General features: G+C 42.3%; 1 protein-coding gene across 2 annotated transcripts; it reads right to left on the reverse strand.

Moving 5' to 3' along the window:
• Positions 1-318: 318 nt before the first annotated feature.
• On the reverse strand, positions 319-11,665 carry RFC4 (replication factor C subunit 4). 2 transcript variants are annotated; one of them, XM_052685553.1, is made up of 10 exons: positions 11,406-11,665; positions 11,000-11,078; positions 7,278-7,357; positions 5,985-6,104; positions 5,595-5,738; positions 5,284-5,404; positions 4,105-4,230; positions 2,361-2,441; positions 880-996; positions 319-497 (listed from the first exon to the last, which is right to left on the reverse strand). In XM_052685553.1, exons 1-10 carry the CDS (start codon positions 11,528-11,530, stop codon positions 402-404), a joined length of 1,089 nt encoding a protein of 362 aa, XP_052541513.1. In that variant the 5' UTR covers positions 11,531-11,665; the 3' UTR covers positions 319-401. The 2 variants fall into 2 exon arrangements, with proteins under 2 accessions (XP_052541513.1, XP_052541514.1); XM_052685554.1 differs by lacking the exons at positions 11,000-11,078; positions 11,406-11,665 and adding an exon at positions 10,799-10,980.
• Between the last annotated feature and the right edge of the window lie 8,553 nt (positions 11,666-20,218).

The following is a 20,218-nucleotide window of genomic DNA, read 5'->3' on the forward strand; positions in this document are numbered from 1 at the left end:
GGTCAGTTGTGGGTAGTGCATTGTGAAAGAAAGCATGGATTTAAGGCTACAGCAAATGCTACCAGCCTTTAAAATCCACTTGTAACTGAAATGAGACCTGGCTATTTGTCACCTAATGCAGTGTACTTTTTTCACTCACCCCATCAAATCTGTTTACAGTAAACAAAGTGCTTCCTGCTACATTTAATGTCACAAGCTCTGGTAAAAAATGCTCCAGTGGCTGAAGTGCTTCCTTCTTTAACCCTTTTTTCCAAAGGCCCCACACTCCATTAAGCTAATAAGGTCACTCTCACATTTCTTTTAATCAAACCATGACTATTTACTGAGCAGTTACTTTATTGTAAAAGCAATACAAGAGTAGGCAGATCCCACAACCACCAAGGTAACTGCTGCTGGAGGAGCTAGGTGTTTCGTGTTAGCTGCTGCATCACAAGGGCACACAGACTTATCAACTGCAAGTATTCATCAGCACCATCTGCCAAGCATTTGTCCACTTCCTGCAATCAGAAGCAAGAGGTTAAAACCCTTTACAAACTTACGAGCCAGCTGTCCCCTACTACAAGGGAGAGCAACCTGGCTAAGCTGGCAACTGGTTAATCGTTTGGCTCCAACTTCTCCAGTGCTCACACATTGTGTCCCTCTCAGCCCACACCAGGAAAAACACGCTTTCTCAAGGAGGCCAAGACTTCACAGTTCATAAACAGTAAGGGAGATGCACCATTCACACTGCAACTGACAGGGGTTAATCAGTTCTACCTGCTTTACGCAAGGAATTACTGGAAAGTATCAGAGCTAAATACATGAGAAAAAAAAAAAGGAGAAATTAAGCACTGTGGACTAACAACTTCTTTACCCTAAAAAGAGAAACTACCAACTTACTGCAAGCTTCTCAACAATGATTGATTTCTGCTTGTCACTGAAGTCTTCGCTCTCAACAACAAGATCATGAAGCTGGCTTATGAGCTGAGCAACAGCATAGCCCTCATTTATAAGATTCTGTGTAAGGGTAGAAGAAAATGGAAATAATTAAGCAGTAAACACAGGAAAATGGCCAATCTGAGGAACTGTGTGAACCAGAAGACACTACTGGAACCTATTGTGGAACTTGATGTTGTGCAGGACAAGTCAGTTTACGTGCAGCCCAGCATCCTGCCTCACAGTCACCCAAAGTAGCAGCAAGGAGCACAGCAGGCATAGTGCAACGTTTGCCTAAAGGCTGTCCCAGCTTCAGACAACTCACATCAAGAATTTTGTTAGCTGGAGGCACTCTGAGCAACCTCTGAGGAACCTGTCCAAACTCTCTCTAAAATTAGGAAAGCTCAGCATCCACAGCACCATGTGACAGAGTTTCACAGCCTTCACATTTTGAAGTGCAGCCAAATTTGATTTATTTTCTTCATCTGGTAGTGAGTAACCTCAGACATACAGAGAACTGTAAGGCCAGAAGCTTTTAAATTAAAAACTATGGCTACTGAAGATACCATTTTGTTGTTGTTAAACCAGTAGTGCCATGTGGCAGTAAATACTGAGAAGAGCATCCATTAAGCCATTTAAGCAGACAGAAGTCTAGGAAAATAGAAAAGTGCAATCTGGTACAAAACACAGAGTACCATGCTTTATAAAAGCACACACTCAAATTGTGTCAATTGTTCACCAAGTGCTGATATTGAAGCAAAACCCCCACTGTAGCAGGAAATGGTACAGGACGCTCAGCTTCACCAGGGATTCCTCCTAGATTCAAGATCCAGTTTATCACCATCTAAACTCGAACTCATGATATTAGGAACTTCACATTCTTCAGAGTAGAACTTCTGTTTGTATTAAAGAAAATAAATCCACCCCCTAAACCAGCAGCCTGTGCCTTCTCCAGCAAGATCTATTTTAAGTCACTGCAGTTGGTAAGACAAACTTACTGTACTGTAAGATTAACATGAATTATTTTAAGACCTAAGGCTTATTACAGCTTTATTTGGATACTTCTCATCTAACACAGCCTCTGTGTTGCTATGTAGGTGAGTAGTTCAGAGACTAGTCCTGTCCACTGAAGATGCAATTTTAAAGCTCTGAGCTAAGCGTCTCACTATGAATTGCTGCTGTGCCTGACCTTGTCTAACAGCTCTACATGCCATCAGTTTAGTTCAGGAAAAGGACAGTTAACTGGTAGGGAATCTTGTTTTGCTGCTTTCACAACTTCCTCAGCAGGGAGAGCTCAGCATACTATCAGGTGAAAGCCGTGCTTCTTGAAATGCCCCTCCTGACTGATGTGATGCCACGTGGCTGTCAGCAGCAGTGCCATAACAATGGATTCACCCAGCAGTGACCTAGAAGGACACGCAGGCTGGAGCACTCAGGGACTCTACCTTTGCTGCTGCTTCCAGTTTCTCAAACGAGCCACTCCAACAGGCAGACAGCAGTCCATCTATTGTTTCTCTTGGGATGACCTGCAACAAGAAGTTACATTTCTTACTTTCAACTGGGTGCACTCAGAATTCAGGCAGGACTGAAGCTGATATTTACAGCAGCAAATATGAACTGTCCATAAAGGAGACCATTTTGTTCTTCTACTCACCACACCACTCTCAAGTTGCTGAGACAGACTAGATAACTTTTTTCTTTTTTTTTTTTTTTTTTAAATAAACAACTGAGAGCTCACCTTTACTATTTGTTCTATGCTGGGGATATTAAGAACTACGTAATGGAGGTGAATTGTCAAAGCCATTTTTCAAATCAAAACAATCATTTATTTGGGACACTAAATGCAAGACTTCATTTATCAGGCAATGCTTTCTGTACCGTACTGCACCAAAGGAACACAGCAAATCAATTTTCTCTCCAGTGATGCAATAGGGACAATATTTAAAAAAAAAAAAAAAAAAAAAAGCCCCTTGAAAAAGATCACTCAATAAATTGGAAGAGAAAAGTTGACAGATGCCATTATTTATCTCAGAGCAGGGAGTACTGATGACATTCTCCCCTCTACACATCATCATTCCTGTCAGCTGAATGTCTGCTTTCAAAGCTTCTTTATTTGTTTTCTGTCCTAAGATTACCTCTCCATGTGAAAGGCCTGTATGACCAAAAACTTGAAAGTCTTTATGGAGATGCAGAGTTGTGTTCCTTCTGCTGAACTAAGTACTATTCAATAAGCTGTCAAATGGAATTTTATGCTTCTCCTTCCTATTATGTTTTCTTTCTAAGAAGCCTAATAACTCTTAGAAGGCTAAAAAGGCTTCTTAGAAATGATGACTTACATTTACCTGTAAGTGAACTCCAGCTCTTTTCATACAGCCAGATGCTGTGTGTGAACTGAACAGTTCACTGAAAATGTAAAAGAAAAGCCACAACTGTTCTATGAAACACACACAGTAGCCACTGCCTGTTCCCATTCCATTCCTCTCAGCCTCCACAATCAGTCACTACAGTGACACCTTCAAAGGAACGGTGTCCATCATTAAAGCCAATTCACTTTTTCAGTTTTTCAAGTCCTAATCTTACATTTCTTGCTTTAGGGGTGTTTCGTTGCCGTAGAAACATCTTCACATCAGCTTTTTAAAAGCTATTTTCTCCCAGAATTCTGCTCCCCCTGTCAATATTATCTATATCACTCTGGATGAAATCTCTGCTGTTTCTGTAAAAAGCCAATTTGCACAGATACCCTGAGAAACACTCCTGCTGTGGACATCAAGTTGAAAGCACGTTGCTACTGAAAGACATTCCTTCATGGTATTTCCAAACCATCCAGTGACAACCTTCATACTCACACAGACAAAAAAACCCACATGCACTAAGACATTCTAGCCTACTGTCCTACACAAGGCATCATATTTTGCATTCACAGAGAGAATACTTCAGGTTCAAATTAAGCATGTTTTACATGTTCCCTTTACATACAGAAGTTGGAATTAACTTGCATTGTAATAAGCGTGTAGAACCAGGCAGCCCTTTAAATCCTGAGGGATTTTGTATCAGAACCCTACTGACAAAGCTAATATACGTAAAACCATTGTCTTAATGGAACTTTGACCAAAGGCAGAGATAGGAAGAATACTTCGTACACAAACAATATCAGACTTACTACAGGACAAGCTGTAAAACAAAGCTTACCCCAGCAATTTCAGTAACAGTCTTCTCTGTGATCTCCTTCCCACCCATCAAGCGAGTGGCACTTTGAAGGTAAGTGATTGCTTTTCTTAAGTCCCCATCTGACACTTTAACAAGGTAAGATATTGCCTGAAAGATCACGTGAGAAAATGCCAAGTTATATTTTCACTGTTAATTAAGATACAGTAGACTTCCTCAACCAACCGACTTTAGAACATCAGACAAACCTGAAGCAGATGGTCACAGACAGCCTCAATACACAAGTTACAGTGCAACCTATCACGGAATGGCCAGGGTTGGAAGGGACCTCAAGGATCACAAATCTCCTACCCTCTGCCACATGCAGGGCCTCCAACCTCCCTATTTAATACCAGACCAGGCCTATCTGCTAATATAAATGCTACTGCAGACCTACTGCAGAGAGAAGATCTCACAACCAGGATTTTATGCTGCAAATGTCACCAAGCCTTTCCCAAGTTACTTGTCTCATAATGGAAATGAAACTCAGGACAGCAGTGCACAGTAACACAATGATCCACTGCTTTATCCACACTTGTATTTGTATTTTAACTGCGGCAACTTGTATTACTCACATGGCTTTTGTGAAGCAACATATTCAGAAGGGGCAAAGTGATACACAGTGGAGTGAATTACAGCTAGCACTTCAGCCCATATAAAGAGGTAGAGATAGAACTGAAGTACCAGATTTGAACAACACAAATGAACAAACATAACCTAGCAGAACATTTCTTTTGTCACTACTTGTGACAAAGTACTACTTGCCAGCCTTAAAATCTCATTGTGATTAACAAATCTTGAGTAACTGCAAGCATAATCCAGAAAGCGTAAGAAAGCTGGGTACACCACAAATTATACAGCTGTAAGCACTGCAAACACATGCTGGATATTTCAGAATGAAGTATGGATTTAAGTTCAGTAAGTTATACTCAGTATAGAGCAAAAAGCCCAACAGTTTTTCCCCTAATCTACTCTGGTAGACAGTTTGATTTTAAGACGACCTTGAAAATTCCACCCCCATCTGTGTGGTGAGAATAACATCCAAATTATTTTCAACATGATATTTAGTACAATTGAGAAGTCTGGAAAGCTGTGCTGGCTCAGGTCCCTGTGCTGCAATGCAGTTATGCACTGGATTAAACAATAATATTACTCAGTAATCACCTCACTAGTGATTTTCACATTTTCCTTCTCAGAAACACCCAATAGCCTCTGTTGCTGGATTTCGTCTGACAAAGGTTTGAAACGGAATTTGGAGCATCGAGATGTTAAAGGTTCGATTATTCTGAAAAAGAAAAATGCTTGCCAAATGGTTACGTGGTCACATTCATGTAGATGAAGCTACGGAGGCAAACAGAACCAAAGCATAACACTATAAAATAATATATAAGTTGAAACCTAAGCAGAGCAAAAAAAGAAGTACTGAGTAGGAAGAAGAGTAACAAGTTCAAATAAGCAACAAATTCCTTCCACACCTGCTGATGTAGTTACAAATAAGGCAAAAACGTGTTGTTTTAGATTCTTTTTCCATTGTGCGTCTTAAGGCTGCCTGGGCTGCTGAGGTCATAGAGTCTGCTTCATCCAGGATCACAATCTTAAAAGGAGGACAAACTTCACCACTGAAAGATAAGAAATCTGTTATCCAGGAGACACACAGTCAAGTTAAAATATCAGTAAGTCATATTTTACGTGAAGTTACATCAAGTCAAAGCTTAGCAGAGTACTGCACGCACTGCGAGCTCGACTGCAGTGCTCACTTCAGAGCAGGGTGAGAATTATGAAGCTCACCTGAATAAAAACAATCATGAGATTTGTCCTAAGCAGGAAAGTCCACCAAACAGAGCCAGCTCGGGTTCAGCACTTACTCTGCTCTGCTTCCAGACGCCGTGAGCTGAGCAAAAGCCTTCACTTTCTCGCGGATCACCTGTATCCCACGCTCATCAGAGGCATTCAACTCCAGGACTCTTTGTCGGAATAGTTCAGGCCTGTAACATTTTTATTGCAGCACGTTAGCTGTTATTGCTTGTAAAAGTGTGTGACAAAGAATACCAACAATCCTTCCAGCCCTTTTGAACCAGATATTGTTTCTGCTAGTATTACTTTATAACCTACTTTGGTACAGCACAATAAAGATGAAACCATTCACGCCTTGTATGAATCTCAATTAGGTGTTCTTAAAATTGACTCCCAGGCTGCCAAAAACAATGAAGCATAAAATTACAACAGTTTCCCAGGAAAAAGCAATGGAAGCTGTCTTGATAACCACAGAGCACTGTACTGTGTGTCCTACTTATATGCTGTGAGCAATGTGGAAGAAACAGTTAAATCTCCAGGTCTGGTCACTGGGGGTGGTCTGCACTGCAATACTACCAGAACAGTAAACAGGTAGAAAATATGAAACACGTGGAATTTAGCAGCACTACCATACAGCTGCACCTCTGATTTAAAATAAATAAAAATGAATACAGGGGATTTTGAGTTCTGGGAATTCAGATGATCACATAATGAAGAGTTGTCTGAATTTATCCTCTCAAACACTGAAGGCAGAGGGGAAAGAGCCACCATAATCAGCATTAGGTTCCATTATACCAACAAGCATTCTTGTGCATTTTTTGCTTATTGATCAGGCTGAAACACTTCTCAAAACATGTTATAATTCTCTTAGTGAAAGTACACAGAGTTCACAAGAGCTATAACATGCTGAAAGTTGGTCTGAGCCCCAGGATTACTTCCTGCCATAACTCAATGCATGCAGCAGAAACACTGAGATACAGACATTTTGTGAAGGAAGATGTGTTTAGCTAACAACTTACTGAATAAATTGTCAAAACTGGAGTTCTTCTACAAAGTTCAGCACAGCACATGCAAACCATCTCTTTTCATACTCTTTTCTGCTAATGAACACTTGGTTAAAGGTACACAGGGTTACCATGGCTGTTAAACTCAAGTATGTATTGCTAGCCATGATGGTAACCATGAGTTAACCAGGTTGAGAGAGACAGCTGATGTTAGAACTGAAGCAGAACATGAAGCCATTCTTGAGTAAGAATATATGAGAAAGTTTCCAGAAGTGACATAAGAAGAGGCAACAACCAGAGACAAACAATTAGAAGACATGTGATTGTTGCTTATACCAATGCAACACAATTCTAGCTTACCCAAAGAGTTCTCGGGCAGCTGCTAAAATAGTGGAGGTCTTTCCAGTTCCAGGCGGGCCATAGAACAGCAGATTGGGAAGCTGGAACAGTAAGGCATATTTATTAAGAAAAACAAACAAACAAACAAACAAAAAAAAAAAAAAAAAAAAAAAAAAAAAACCACAAACACAAGCAAACAAAACAGGAAAATCTACTGAGAATCTGAGCACCTGACAGAAGATTTTTCAAAGGAAGAAACTGTGTCATTTCTCAAAGAGATTAACTTAACAGATCTTTCAAATATTTTCACTAATGACATTAGGATGAGAAACGGGAATGCACTGAAGAAGCACACTGACATGGGAAGATGAAAGAAGCACAGGGAAGACCACAATAATATTTATAGGATAATACCTAGGAGCACATCACATAAAACTTCCTTATCACTAAATGTCTGCTGGGCGTCTGGAATTCACAAGCTGGAAATAAAACAAAAGCTGACCTCATTTGTCTGTCACAGGGCTGTTCCTGTACTCCTCACCACTGTAACACACAGCCCCTAGGATGCACGTTTTCATACAAATGGACAATTAGTAAAACTAACACAAGGCTAACAAGACATTACCTGGGAAACCACAGACAATTTCTAACTGGAAAATGTTATTAGAGGAATGGAGGATTTATTTTACGAGAAATTCCTTTATTTATTTTTAAGAGTTGCCCAGGAAAAGGAGAGCAAGTATCCACTGACCCCATAGATGCATCAGAGCAACAGCAACAGGGAGAGAACAAAGCCAGCAAAAACCAAAGTCTGTAAGTTAGCCATGATTTAATTTTGGATGAAATCAAGCAGCACTGGAGCTAGACACCTCTGCAAGTAGTCCTTCAAATAAATTATCACGTTGTGTTTTAAAACAACTGCTTTTGACAGTAGATGTTCCAGTTCCACATTCTTAGAACAGCAATAATATAAACCTCTCCTGCCTGACTTATTTTTGGTTCATGTTCTATTTCTGAAGATTCAACTGAAGTTAAAGAATTTTATGCTGAATATAGCAAGCAATGCAGACAGAATCAGAGCAGAAAAGCCAAAGACATCTAAAGAGCAGAGTGAAACGCAGGGATGTATGATCCACAGTCAGAAAATGACAGACAGACCTCTTATGCAACAGGCATTTCATTTTAAAAACTAAGGTAAGACAGAAGAAACATAACTGTGTATGGGCTGGAAAAGTATGGATGGCAGAATTTCATCATTTTATTATAAAAAGCACATTGAGCTTTCCCTGCTCTTTCTGCCAATCATTTGTTGCTTGGTTCCCTGGCTAATGAAAACTAAACAGTACTCAAGACAAACACAGGATTTTTCAAGTCTAATTAAACCCCACAGCATCATTGTCTCCCTATATATAGTTTTAAGAAATCTCCATGGAGAGGAAATGCTTCCTAAACAACAACAGAAAATTCACCCCCAGCCATGTTAGTCAGCACACTGCACAAGCAGACATTTTGTGGAGTTGTGTTTTCAAGATTCACAATTCCATGGCTCTGTGCTAATTCACACTAATTCTCAAAACAAGCATTAGCTGCTTAAAAGCTTTAACAGGAATCAGTGTTTCTGAGTCTGTTAAATCCATGCTGCAACTATTGCTTGGGCTCAACCCCTTTTATGCTCATTTCTCACTGAGGTTATCACTAGTATTTACACTGCTTTGTCAATCAGCACAGCCTCATCCTTCATGCAACTCTGTGGCTCTAATTTTAACAGACTGTAAGCTGAGCTGGTTTAACCATTGCTCCAGGCCCGCTGGGGAAGGCAGGATACCTGCAGGCACCGCCTGCTCAATGGAATTGCCACAAGCAGGAGAAGCCTCAAATACCTGTCTACAAGTTTCACAAGTGAGGATGGAAACCAAAATTACAGCCCTACTCTTACTTTTCTAGGTTCTCTATCAGTAAAATATAATCTAGTAATTGAAAATTAAAGAACACCATAACATATGTCAGTTTCTCTGAAAAAAAGCAGCAACAAAAACAGAAATCAATGTCTCAGGCTCAAAACCACCTGGACTCGGATCTTTCCAGTTTATAACGAGAGATGCTTGCAATTCTAGACTGAGATATACTGCAGTTTTAGAAATCCTGCCCTACTTAGCAACTACAAAACCAGGGCCTACAAATACTTAAAAGCAATTCAACAGAGGACCAACTTTCCATTTGCAACAGTAAGGTTTAAATAAAGCACATGACACAAGCTTAGCACATCATCACAGCTGTTTCTTTGATCCCATCAGATCTCCAAATTCAGTAAGAACTCCTGACACAAGAGTCAGCCACTCAGAGTTTAAATTACACTTTTGCCTTTTTGACAGAATGAGTTCTTTCAAGAATTGTCAAAACCATCTAAATTCTGAAAGCATCAAATATTTGAACAACTCACAATTTTGTTCTCAAATGGCTTGCTGAGCTTGGGTTTCTATAGTAAAATACAGAGCCTGTAGCCACCATAGAAAAGAGTTATAATTTGCCTTTTTTCAACTCAGGAGGCAAAAAGTCAGCACAAGTGCACAAGGCTCATGACGGAGATACGTGGTTGATCCAGAAGCAAAGGGTTTTAAATAACTGCTGCTCAAAATAGAACTTGACAACCCATCACCTAAGCAACACTGCAAGACTGATGTGTCCAGATAGAAGAGATGACAGAACTCAGTTCGCTTCAGCCATTAACAGTGCCTTACTAATTTCTAGAACTACACAAATACTAAAATACAGCAGCGTTGCTGTTGAGACCTAGATTTTCAAGGATGCAACGTTACACAGTAAGGTCATAACCATGTCCTTAAAATAATCTGAATCTGGAGACATAGACTAAATAAGTTACACAAGTCTTTCCCAATTCCGCCATCCCAGCTCCATTTTAACCCCCATACTCAAATATAAAATACTTCAGCTTCTGCATGTTCTGATTAAATGAATATTTTCAGGTATAAACAGTCTCAAGCTAATCAAAAGGAGAATTGTTTCAATGTAAGAGTTCCAAACACCAAAGACTATGGATACACATCGCACATCAGAGTACAAATAAGTGAAAGGGTTCCTCCATAACTCTCTGAAAAGCCTGACATAGTTTTTATAGCTCTCAGTGAGCAGATATCCACATCATAACTGCTCTTTTTGGAATATCCTTACCAACCAGTTCATCTAGCATTGGCTGTCCACAGAAACAGAGCCATTTTTGGAGCACAAGAATACCCCTTCTAGGTGAAATATGGAGCTAAAGAAGTGTCAACATATATGTAAGAAAGGGATTTTCCACACTTGGGGAGTAGGAGGGGGAAAAAAAAAAAACACCACAAAAACAAGAAACACGTTTAGCTTTTTCTTAGTAAATCACTCAAACTGATTAGCAATAACTGGCAATCTAAGTTGTTCGATGAAAAGTTTCCCCTCCACTCTTTGTCATAAATGACAGAAGCATCAGCTGAATAACATCTAGAAAACAAAAGCTTCTGCAGCACTGAAATTATTAACAGGAAGTTCACCAGTTCAGATTTCTCAGAAAAACTCCAATGTGTCACAGTGCTCTGAGAGCTGGAAGCAGCAGAGACACCGCACTGCTCACCACGTGCCATTGGAAGTCACTTCGTTAGCCTGGAGAATCAGCCATAGCCAAGCCGGAAAAGGGAAGTCCCCACCACTGCCTACACGTTCTGTGCTCAGGCAGACGTTACGGCAGCACTCACATCAGCGCCTTCCAAGGACTTTTTCAGCACAGCAACAACTTCATCCTGGAAAGCGACCTCATCCACGTTTTTGGGGCGACTAAAGAGAAAAGACATCAAATGCGGTTTATTACCAAACAGTTTCAGCGAGAATGGAAATTGAGAAAGACAACATTCCCCTTCCTGATGACATCGATGCCAAAGAGCTACAGTAAATTTCGCAGCCGAGGCCAGAATCCCAACAGGAACTCAGCCAGACGCCTCCGGTCTGCCTCCCCGCGGTGACCCGACAGCTCAGCTTACGTTCAGCCGTCTGTGCTGAACACAGAACACCGCCCCGCGCTCATTTCTGGAGCGCAACTGTCCCCCAGCGGAGACACCTACAGCCGCGACCCGCCCCACAGCCCCCAGCCCGGCAGGCCCTTACTATTTCTCCACCCAGGGGACGGGTTTGAGCCTCTTGCCTTCCCCGCTGCTCCCCGCCGCGCTCCTCTCCTTGGCGGCTGGAGGCTTGGTGCTGATGGAGGATGGGCCTTTGAGGAAGGCCTGCATGGCTCCTCGCCGTCCCCTCAGCTCGGCGTGGTAGTTAAACCCAGCGCATCACGATGCGCACGACCCCAACGCCGCGCACTCCCCGCAGCAGCTTCCCGCCAAGCCGCCGCCACTCAAGGCGAAGCGGGGCCACTTCCGCCTGCTGAGAGCCAATCACAGCGCCCCCACTCGGCGGAGAGGGCGGGCCCACCGGCAGTGCAGCGACTGCGCCGCTGTCTGAGGACCGTGAGGTGAGGGCGAGGAGCGCCATGTTGGCACCGCCCCTCGGGGCGGTACCAGGGGCCAGATGGGCGGCTGGCTCCTCCTCCTTCTCGCTGACCTTACCGAATGCCGTTTCTCCAACAACAACAAAAAGATTTAAAAACAAAGAAAGAGAAAAACCGTGCAGCGCCGAAAGCAAGCGGTGGAGGGGCCCTTCCTGTCAGGATGCGGGAGCTGAGGCGGCTGAGCTGCGCCCTGAGGGGAGAGCTCTGAAGAGGAGCCCCGAAAGCCCTGCCCCGCTGGCATCGCGCTGCAGGGCAGCCGCTGCTCGGACCTGTGCCGTCCCTCGCTGCTATGAGAGCAGCTCCCCCACGTGTACAAAGCGGGGCTTATATGTGCCAAAGTTACCGGTTAACCAAAGGAGAATCTTTGCATTTTCTGTTACTTCCCATGAAAGCAAAAGCAGAATTAGAACAAGGATTTAAAATGAAGGATGTGGTTGATGGGACAGGCCCCTTTGCAGGGCTACAAAGCATCTCTGCAGATCCAGCAGTCGTGGTGCCCGCCCGTGTTTTCATGCACCAGGTAGCCAAATTGTATCCTCCCACTGTGTGGCAGTTTCCTGCATAAAAACTACAGAAAATCTGCTGCCTGCAACTGCTCGTTGTGTACTTGCAGCTGTTGTGCTTTCCCTTTCATAGAATCACAAGGTTGGAAATGACCTGCAAGATCATGTAGTCCAACCGTCAAATGTCAATCCAACCTCAATCATTTAGTCCAACCTTTGGCTGCCCCCGAGCAAATGCAAGGCCAGAGCAGCCCAGGCAGCTGCAGAGGGGATCGTCCAGAACTGAACCTGTGCTAAAGGGAAGAGTGAGTCGGAAAGGGTTTCTATGGCAACAGATGAGCAGTCTTTGGAAAAGGAGTGCACGAAAGAACTGATCTGGAAATACATCGTTCTGTTGGCAAGACAAGCCTGTAATCTGTGTTCGAGCAATTTTAAATAAGCTGTTTCTTTTCATCTGGCGTTCTATTATTGAAACATGAAAATGCCTAGGCAGCAAGAGATGCCCATACACATAATTTCTGAAGTTGCCCTGTTCCTGATGAAAATGCAATGCTGCTTTTTTCTCACTCTGATTACATTTGATACTTCCAAGTAACGGTGACTTGGAAATGGTAAGGATGCATAAGCAGATATAACTGATTAGTATTCATCCTGAAGCTGTATAAGGCTTTGTTGTATTTTGAAGCTTCCTTCTATTTTGTGGTCTCCCTTCTGTCCTCTCCTTAAAGGGTCACTTCAAATATTCCTGGCATTTGAGCATTTTATCACCTCTCTCTGAGCCTCATGTTCAGCTCATCAAAGGAACCTCCTGTCTGCTAGACTGAATATATTAACATGAAGAACATGAATGTTCTTCCTAACAGAACACTTCATTTCATCACCTTAGTAAAAGTAATACATTCTACAAAGAAATAAGTGAACTCAAGCTCCAGTTTCTTTCTCTGACTCTCACAGTTTTTCTCTCCCTCCAGTGAATAAATACAAAGACTGAATATTATGCTTGCTCAGTTCTGCATTCATTTACCGTCTTAAGGTCCAACAGACCAAACTTATATTTACAGTGTTCTCTCATACGCTTGTATCCAGGCTTTCCCATGGCAAAGACAGTTTTTCTATTAGTGTCTCTCAATGTGGTCCATGGTAAATGTCTACAGTCTAATACACAGGAGAACTAGTTTATCTTCAAAACCTGATCATTTGGAACATGATGAATTTGTTCTCCAAAGCACGTTAAGATAATTGGCTGTGTGTCCATAAAAGTGCCAGTTACTGAAAAACATTACAAATATTTGTGGTTTTTTTCCTCTTGGGTTGTGACAGAAACATATTTGAGGAATTTGACTGAACTTTTAAAATCAGAAATCCAGAGAGAGACCTGATCAGTTATGAGTTTGGGGGAGGTTTATTTGAGGTGGCCTTGACACTTTTCCTTTTTAAGTATATTTATAACATCTTTACTTCATAAATAAAACTATTTCAGACTATTTTAATTTATAAAGGCATAAAACACCCAGTGTGTTAGCAGTGTGTTAGTATTTAAAAACTGTAATGCCCCAGTGGCAGATGTCTCATTTCTAATAATGTTCATAAGCAACCTTCTCTGTTCTTATCCTAACCAGGTCATCCAACCACACCTGAACACTGCTATCTTCCAAATACTTCATCTCATTTCCCCTCCAGCTGAAGCAGATCCATCAGCTCAGTGCGACGATCCATTCCATTACACCACTGTGTCAGCAAACAGGAGGTAGGAGTAGGAACTTGTGGTGGGGTGGGCGGGGAGGTGAAGAATGTGCATTTGGGTTGCAGGCTGGTTTTTTGGCACCTTGGACTGATCTGAATGGGAAGCCTGTTCCCTTTCCTTCTTAGTCTGCTTTTGCTGACATTTGCAGGTGTACACTCACCCAGTGCTGGTTTTTTTTTTCATGACACTGAAAGTAGAGAACTGTTTCCTTGAAATGAACTACATAATAAGACAAAATTCAGCAATTAATCTGATCCTAAAAATGAGGATCACTGTCCAACAGCTTTGTCCAAAATTCAGTTTTTGTTTTGAACAAGGAAAGATGTTAGAAAGTGTTTAAAGAAACCAAGGCAGTATAAGTAATTAAAAATATAAATATATTGATTTTCTTTCATCATTTATCTGTTGACTTTCAACATTCAAAGACTTCTGACAAAATTATGTAAGCAGTACAGAGCAGGCAGACTGGCTTACATAAGCAAGTTCAAAGCCGGATGGCAATAACAACAAGAGATCTGAATTGGCTTTTGGATTTTTTTTTTAATAAAGATACAGTAACCAGGACAGCATTTGGATCAGTTCAAGAAAGAATGACTGAGCGATATGATCATGATGTACAAAGTCATGGCTAAGTTGGAGTCTGTGAATAGGAAATTTTTAATTCCTTCTCAAGATGAGGAACGAGAGGGCTGAAATTGACTGTAAGTCTTTGGACTTGAAGCCCAAAGAGGTTTTGGTTTGTTTGTTTGTTTGTTTTTTAACACAGAATCACAGACTCACAGAATGGTCAGGGTTGGAAGGGAACTCAAGGATCACGAATCTCCAACCCTCCTGCCACATGCAGGGCCACCAACCTCCCCATTTAATGCTAGACCAGGCTGCGCAGGGCCCCATCCAACCTGGCCTTGAACACCTCCAGGGACGGGGCAGCCACAACCTCTCTGGGCGGCTGTTCCAGCACCTCACCACTCTCTCTGTAAAGAACTTCCCCCTGACATCCAACCTAAATCTTCGCTCCCTCAACATAAAACCATTTCCCCTTGTCCTGCTGTTATCTACCCTTTCAAAGAGTTGATTCTCCTCCTGTTTGTAGGCTCCCTTAGGTATTGAAAGGCTGCAATGAGGTCACCCCAGAGCCTTATTTTCTTTTAACACATTTTTAAATTACAAATCTTGTTCCTACAAAAATTATAGATAGATTCAAAAAATAACTAGATAGATTTGTGAAGAAATAGAGCATTGAATATGAAACAGCGTCTGATGCAAAGCAGGTCAGGCTTTGCAGGAGTATCATCAAGAGGTTAAGCGTGAAGGCAGAGACCCAGGCATTACTGGGTGAACTCTGTGTGGGAGAACAAGTGTGCGTGCAAGTTTTAGCAGAGAACTGCAGATTGGTCGTAGGAGCTGGCTGAAAAGACAGTGAAAAGCCAAGAAAAGTCAGTGAAGCACAAGCAATGTGACCATCTTAGAAGCTAAGCAAGAACACTGAAGTGTTTCAAAAAGAACAAAAGTAAGAAAAATTGGGTGATGCTGTCTTTTACTGCATGATTTGTTACAGAAAAGAAACACAGTGTGCCTTCTTTGTAGGTATGCATCAAAGAAGCATCTGACTCATTTACCAGTTTCTTCTGCTAATAGAATTATACTGCACATCTGAAGCACTGCCATAAGCAGTTGGAAGTGGTAACAGCATAATTACCTTACCTGATTGTGCCAGCAGTGTTCCAGTTCTTCCCAGCCAGTAATAGAACCCTGGCCTTTATATGGGGATCAGATAGACCAAAGTTAAAGGAGAAAATGTCGTGATACAAGAGTAGCTTGCTTGCAAAAATGAAAGTTGGGAAAGGAACTCTAAGCTTTTCTGTTATTCTATCTGTTTACCTTTATTTCTGGTATGAGCAAGTCCTCAAGGGCGTTCTGAACATCAGCAATTCTGAACATCAGAAATTAGTGATGTGGTTCTGGAAGGGGATTTGGCTGAAAAACTTAAGAGATGGGTGAACCTGTAAGGCCTATGTGTGGCTTGGAAAGTAGAACTAAGGTGGTTAAGCTCTCATTTTTAATAGCCCTTCAGTCTCAGGGGGCTACATGGCTTTTAGTGATACGTGAAAGGGGTGTGCAGTTATTCAAGATGAAAAGAAAGATTAGATTTTTTGCAGTGAGAATTTTCCCTTCCATCTGTTGAGGCCATAGGATCTTGTAAATACTTTTTGTTTGCAGTGTGTCATTTTCTGTTTATTAAAATTGCTTACAGTGCTTTTTTCCTCAGCTGTTCAATTCAGGATCTAATAAATGGCTATTGATTTCTCAGGCTGTCGCTCTGTGAAGAAACCAAGCTCTTTCCTATTGCCATCATTTTAGTGGAACTGCTGTGTTTGTACAGCCACAGTGCTGCGTTCTTGTTAGGCTGTCTGGTGCCTGAAATGTGAATTGTCATCTTCTGTGCCTCCAGCTCATACATACCAGCAAGGACTTTATGCTACAGAGTGGAAGGCTGTATTTTCAGTAGTGGAAGTACTGGCCCAATTTCACAAGTACACTGAGCTCTGGAAATGGTTACCATTACAGTGGTGGAGTGAGTTGCTTCAGTGTAATTGAACCATTCCTTGAGTGACAGACGCAGCTTTCATTTCTCTCTCTCTGAGATTCCTATATTCTGGGTTTCTGTTTCTCCCTCACTCGACTTGAGCCCTGAACTGTGGATTACCAGTGTTTTTGCAGCATTTCTGAATTGGATGAGTCCCTCTGGATCTGCCATTTAGGAGTGGCACACTATGAGCAGCAGCCTTCTTTAATGCAGGTATCATTTTTGCAGGTATCACTGATCTTGCCAGTGTGCAGAAATCATTCTGTGATCTGTAAATCTAGTGGAGTGTGCTACCCTGTGGCTGTGTCTTGCATCCCAGGCCTTCCCACTAAATAACTCCAGTTTCCCTCTTTAGTTCATTATGACTGATGTAATAGCATAGCACCCTCAGCTCTGATTAAATCATACATAACCCACCACACAGCAGAAGCTGGGGAAGCAGCAGTGGCTGATTGTAGGCTGCTATGTGATGGCTGTCTGTCTAGTACATACATGTTACTAGCCAGTCTGTAAGACAGCCACCAAATGGAATTATTCAGTCCTTTTCTCCTTCTGGGCTTTGTACGCCCAGCTCATTTTCAGTGAACCTGCAAGAACTTGTTTCTGTCTCCTGAATTAGACTGAAATTGACCAGCAGGTTCAAAAACTATTGAAAGCATAGCAGACAACTGGAAAACAAACAAATGCAGAAGAACAAATAATAAGAGAAAAAACAATCTTGAAGTAGCAAGTGTACAAATGTCTGCAGTTACTGGTAATGAGTAACAATGTTAGTATAGGAGCATATGGTCTTAAAATAGCTGAGAATAAATTTAGCTAGAAATGAAACAAAGGTTCCTAGCTATACTTGATGTTCTCAAACAATCTTCCCGTAGGAGTAGTGAGAGCAAACCATCTACACCACGTTTCAGTGGAGTTTAATTCATTTATGAATGGGATTATAAGTGTGCCTCTGCCTGCAGAAAAGAAATAACGGAAGTACGTCAAGAGTCTGGAAAGGTGACTTCTCTAGTCCTGTGTTGCTACCTGCAATCTATGATCCTGTGAAAGCATCCCAGGTCTCTTATACTCCTCCAGAGTTCGTGGATGGGTGGCAGTCTGCTTCCCTTATGCTATTTCCTGATGATAGCATCTGTTCTTTGTTGATGAAATCTTTTTAATGTTAGTCAACATCTCTACAGTATGAACTTTACTCCTCAGATGGGCTTTGCTAGAAAGAATATCTCAGAACAAGTGGCTCTTGCTTTAATATCAGAATGAAGGCAAGTGGGTAGCTAACTCAAGTCATTCTCCTCTTCACTTGTTTTCAAGGCAGACTTACTGTTAAAACTAACTCAATAGAAACACAGAATATACCTTTCAGCACAGTTGGTCAATCAACCTGAAACAAGCGTGACAGCAAGAATACTCGGGCTGCCTTGTACGTAAGCCACCTGCTTATTGATTTTTCCCATCACAGAGGTAGATAAAACTTTCTGCAACACCAGGACTGACTCAGCAATTGTGCTGTAAGATCTGATGTGCCCACAGTGATATTTTACAGCTCCAACTTTGTACATAAAAGATGTCATGTTCTTTGGCATGTGTAGAGAGGTGGACCAAAGCAAAATCCTCTAGGTGGACGGGGAAATCTGGAATTAGAGCTGAATCTATTCTCCACGAATAGAGCAGATCGTGTGGGCAGCTGCATGCTTCTCTGTTCTATTTCTTCATTTTATGTGTATAATTATTCCTGTTCCCAGAAATATCTTGTGTGGAGCTTCAGGCAGCCTTCAAAATAAGAAGTGCAAAGAAATGGAGGTGTGCAAGACTCTGGTGTCTTTGGTTTCCCAGCCTTTCTTACTTTCTTGCATGCCTCACTTTCCCTCTTTGTAGCCAGGAGGGTCAACAAAGGTTTTCAGGAGCTCAGCAGCCTTTTGTCCTATGGCAGCTGTGCATCAGCACAAGGCTCAGTTGTGCCCCTGTCACAACTGCTCCCTGCAGACGTGTTTTGTTCCACTGATGTCCACTCATGCCTGTGCTGGGGCACGGCAAAGATCCGTGGACATGTCAACAGGTGAGACTTGCCTGATGCCCAGGGGTCATTTGTTTGCCTTTCCTGTGAGGGGTGGAAAGGGTCCTTCGGGCTCAGTCACATCGAGATCCCGGGGGATCCCGTCCGCACAGCGAGGCAGCGAAGCCTCTGACCACCACGCCCCTAAAGAGCCCAGTGAACAGCTTTCACCCCCGGAGGGGCTGAGAGGCAGCACCAGAGGCTGAGTGAGTGGTTCTCAGCCTCCAGGCACGCTGGTGAGGAGAGCGCGGAAGAGCAGCTGCTGTTGTTACAGCTCTGCTGCCAGCTCCGCTCCTCCTGATGCCATTCCTACCTCCAGGATTTTTCCCTGACTCACAGCATCACCATCCAAAAGTCTCCCTGGAGGAAGGTATCTGCCTACTGGTTTGTCTTTTTATCATTTGCCTCATCCGTGGGAGAACGGAGAAAAAAAGCCATAAGCAATCAGCTTGCCTGTTTCTTTTTCCTGCTTTATTTCCCCTACCTCCGTTCTCTTCCTGTAGTTAAGAGGGTTAAAATCTCCTTTTGGAAGGAGCTTTTCTAGGTACGTGAATGGAGGGCAGTGAATTGGAAGAGGTGAGCAGCTGGCAGAAGATGTGAGAGCTAGAAGGGCCATGCTGTGGGAGTGGTCCCTGCTTTGTGTGCAAGCGAGGCAGTGAGTGTGCAGCCTCCCACACTGGGCGCATCTTTTTTTGGATGCTGTGCAGTTCCCCGTGTGAAATGCTTTTTTGGTTAAAAGAAGAAGAGATGTCTCATCAGGAGCTCACCCAGCGACTGACTACAGTTATCACCCATGTGGGTAAGCATCTTTATCTTTCTACTCACTACATTTGTGTAGATTTGGGGGCTCTTTTCCCTGAGGAGGTGCTGATGCTCTGCATAGGCAGGAAGCTTTTGTGTGACAGTATTACACCTGTGAGTGAAATAGGAACGGACAGCAAAACCCATAGATTTGGGCAATTATATGTTGCTGATGGCTTTGTTTTGTATTCAAGAGTGCAGCTTTCTGAAATGCAGAAATAGTAAGAGCATACAGTTCTATCAGTAATCCAATCTGTGTAAAATTCCCAAGCACAGTCCTTGCAGGGAGGTGTTAACACAAAAAAGTGAAAGGATGCTAAAGCAATAGCAGTGCTAATGTGCTTAGCATTTGCTTGTGATGTCGGAATAGCAAACCATTCTCTTTCTGTGTACTGTTGTCAGGAACCTTTTTATTGCTATTGCTATTTCAAGGAAGGTGTTAGGACAGGGTTTCAAAAGCTTTTCTTCATGCTGGGCTTAATTTTTCTGTTTGATAACCTTCAAATGCTAGCAAACACAAGGAAGGCCCAATACTGGTGTTCTTATGCCTCTAAGCTGGCTGCTGAGCAATGGTGGTCAAACTACAAGGAACCACATAACCTGAAGCTAGTAAGACAGTAGAAAATGCTGCAGATTAAAATGTCAACTGATGAATGCTTTTGGAACCTTTCTTTGTTGTACACAATTGAGTTAAATCAGATTATAGCTGCACTGCATCATGTAAAGACAACATT

The sequence above is a fragment of the Tympanuchus pallidicinctus genome, unplaced genomic scaffold (genome assembly GCF_026119805.1).
Source record: "Tympanuchus pallidicinctus isolate F22 unplaced genomic scaffold, pur_lepc_1.0 scaffold22, whole genome shotgun sequence".
NCBI lineage: Eukaryota > Metazoa > Chordata > Aves > Galliformes > Phasianidae > Tympanuchus > Tympanuchus pallidicinctus.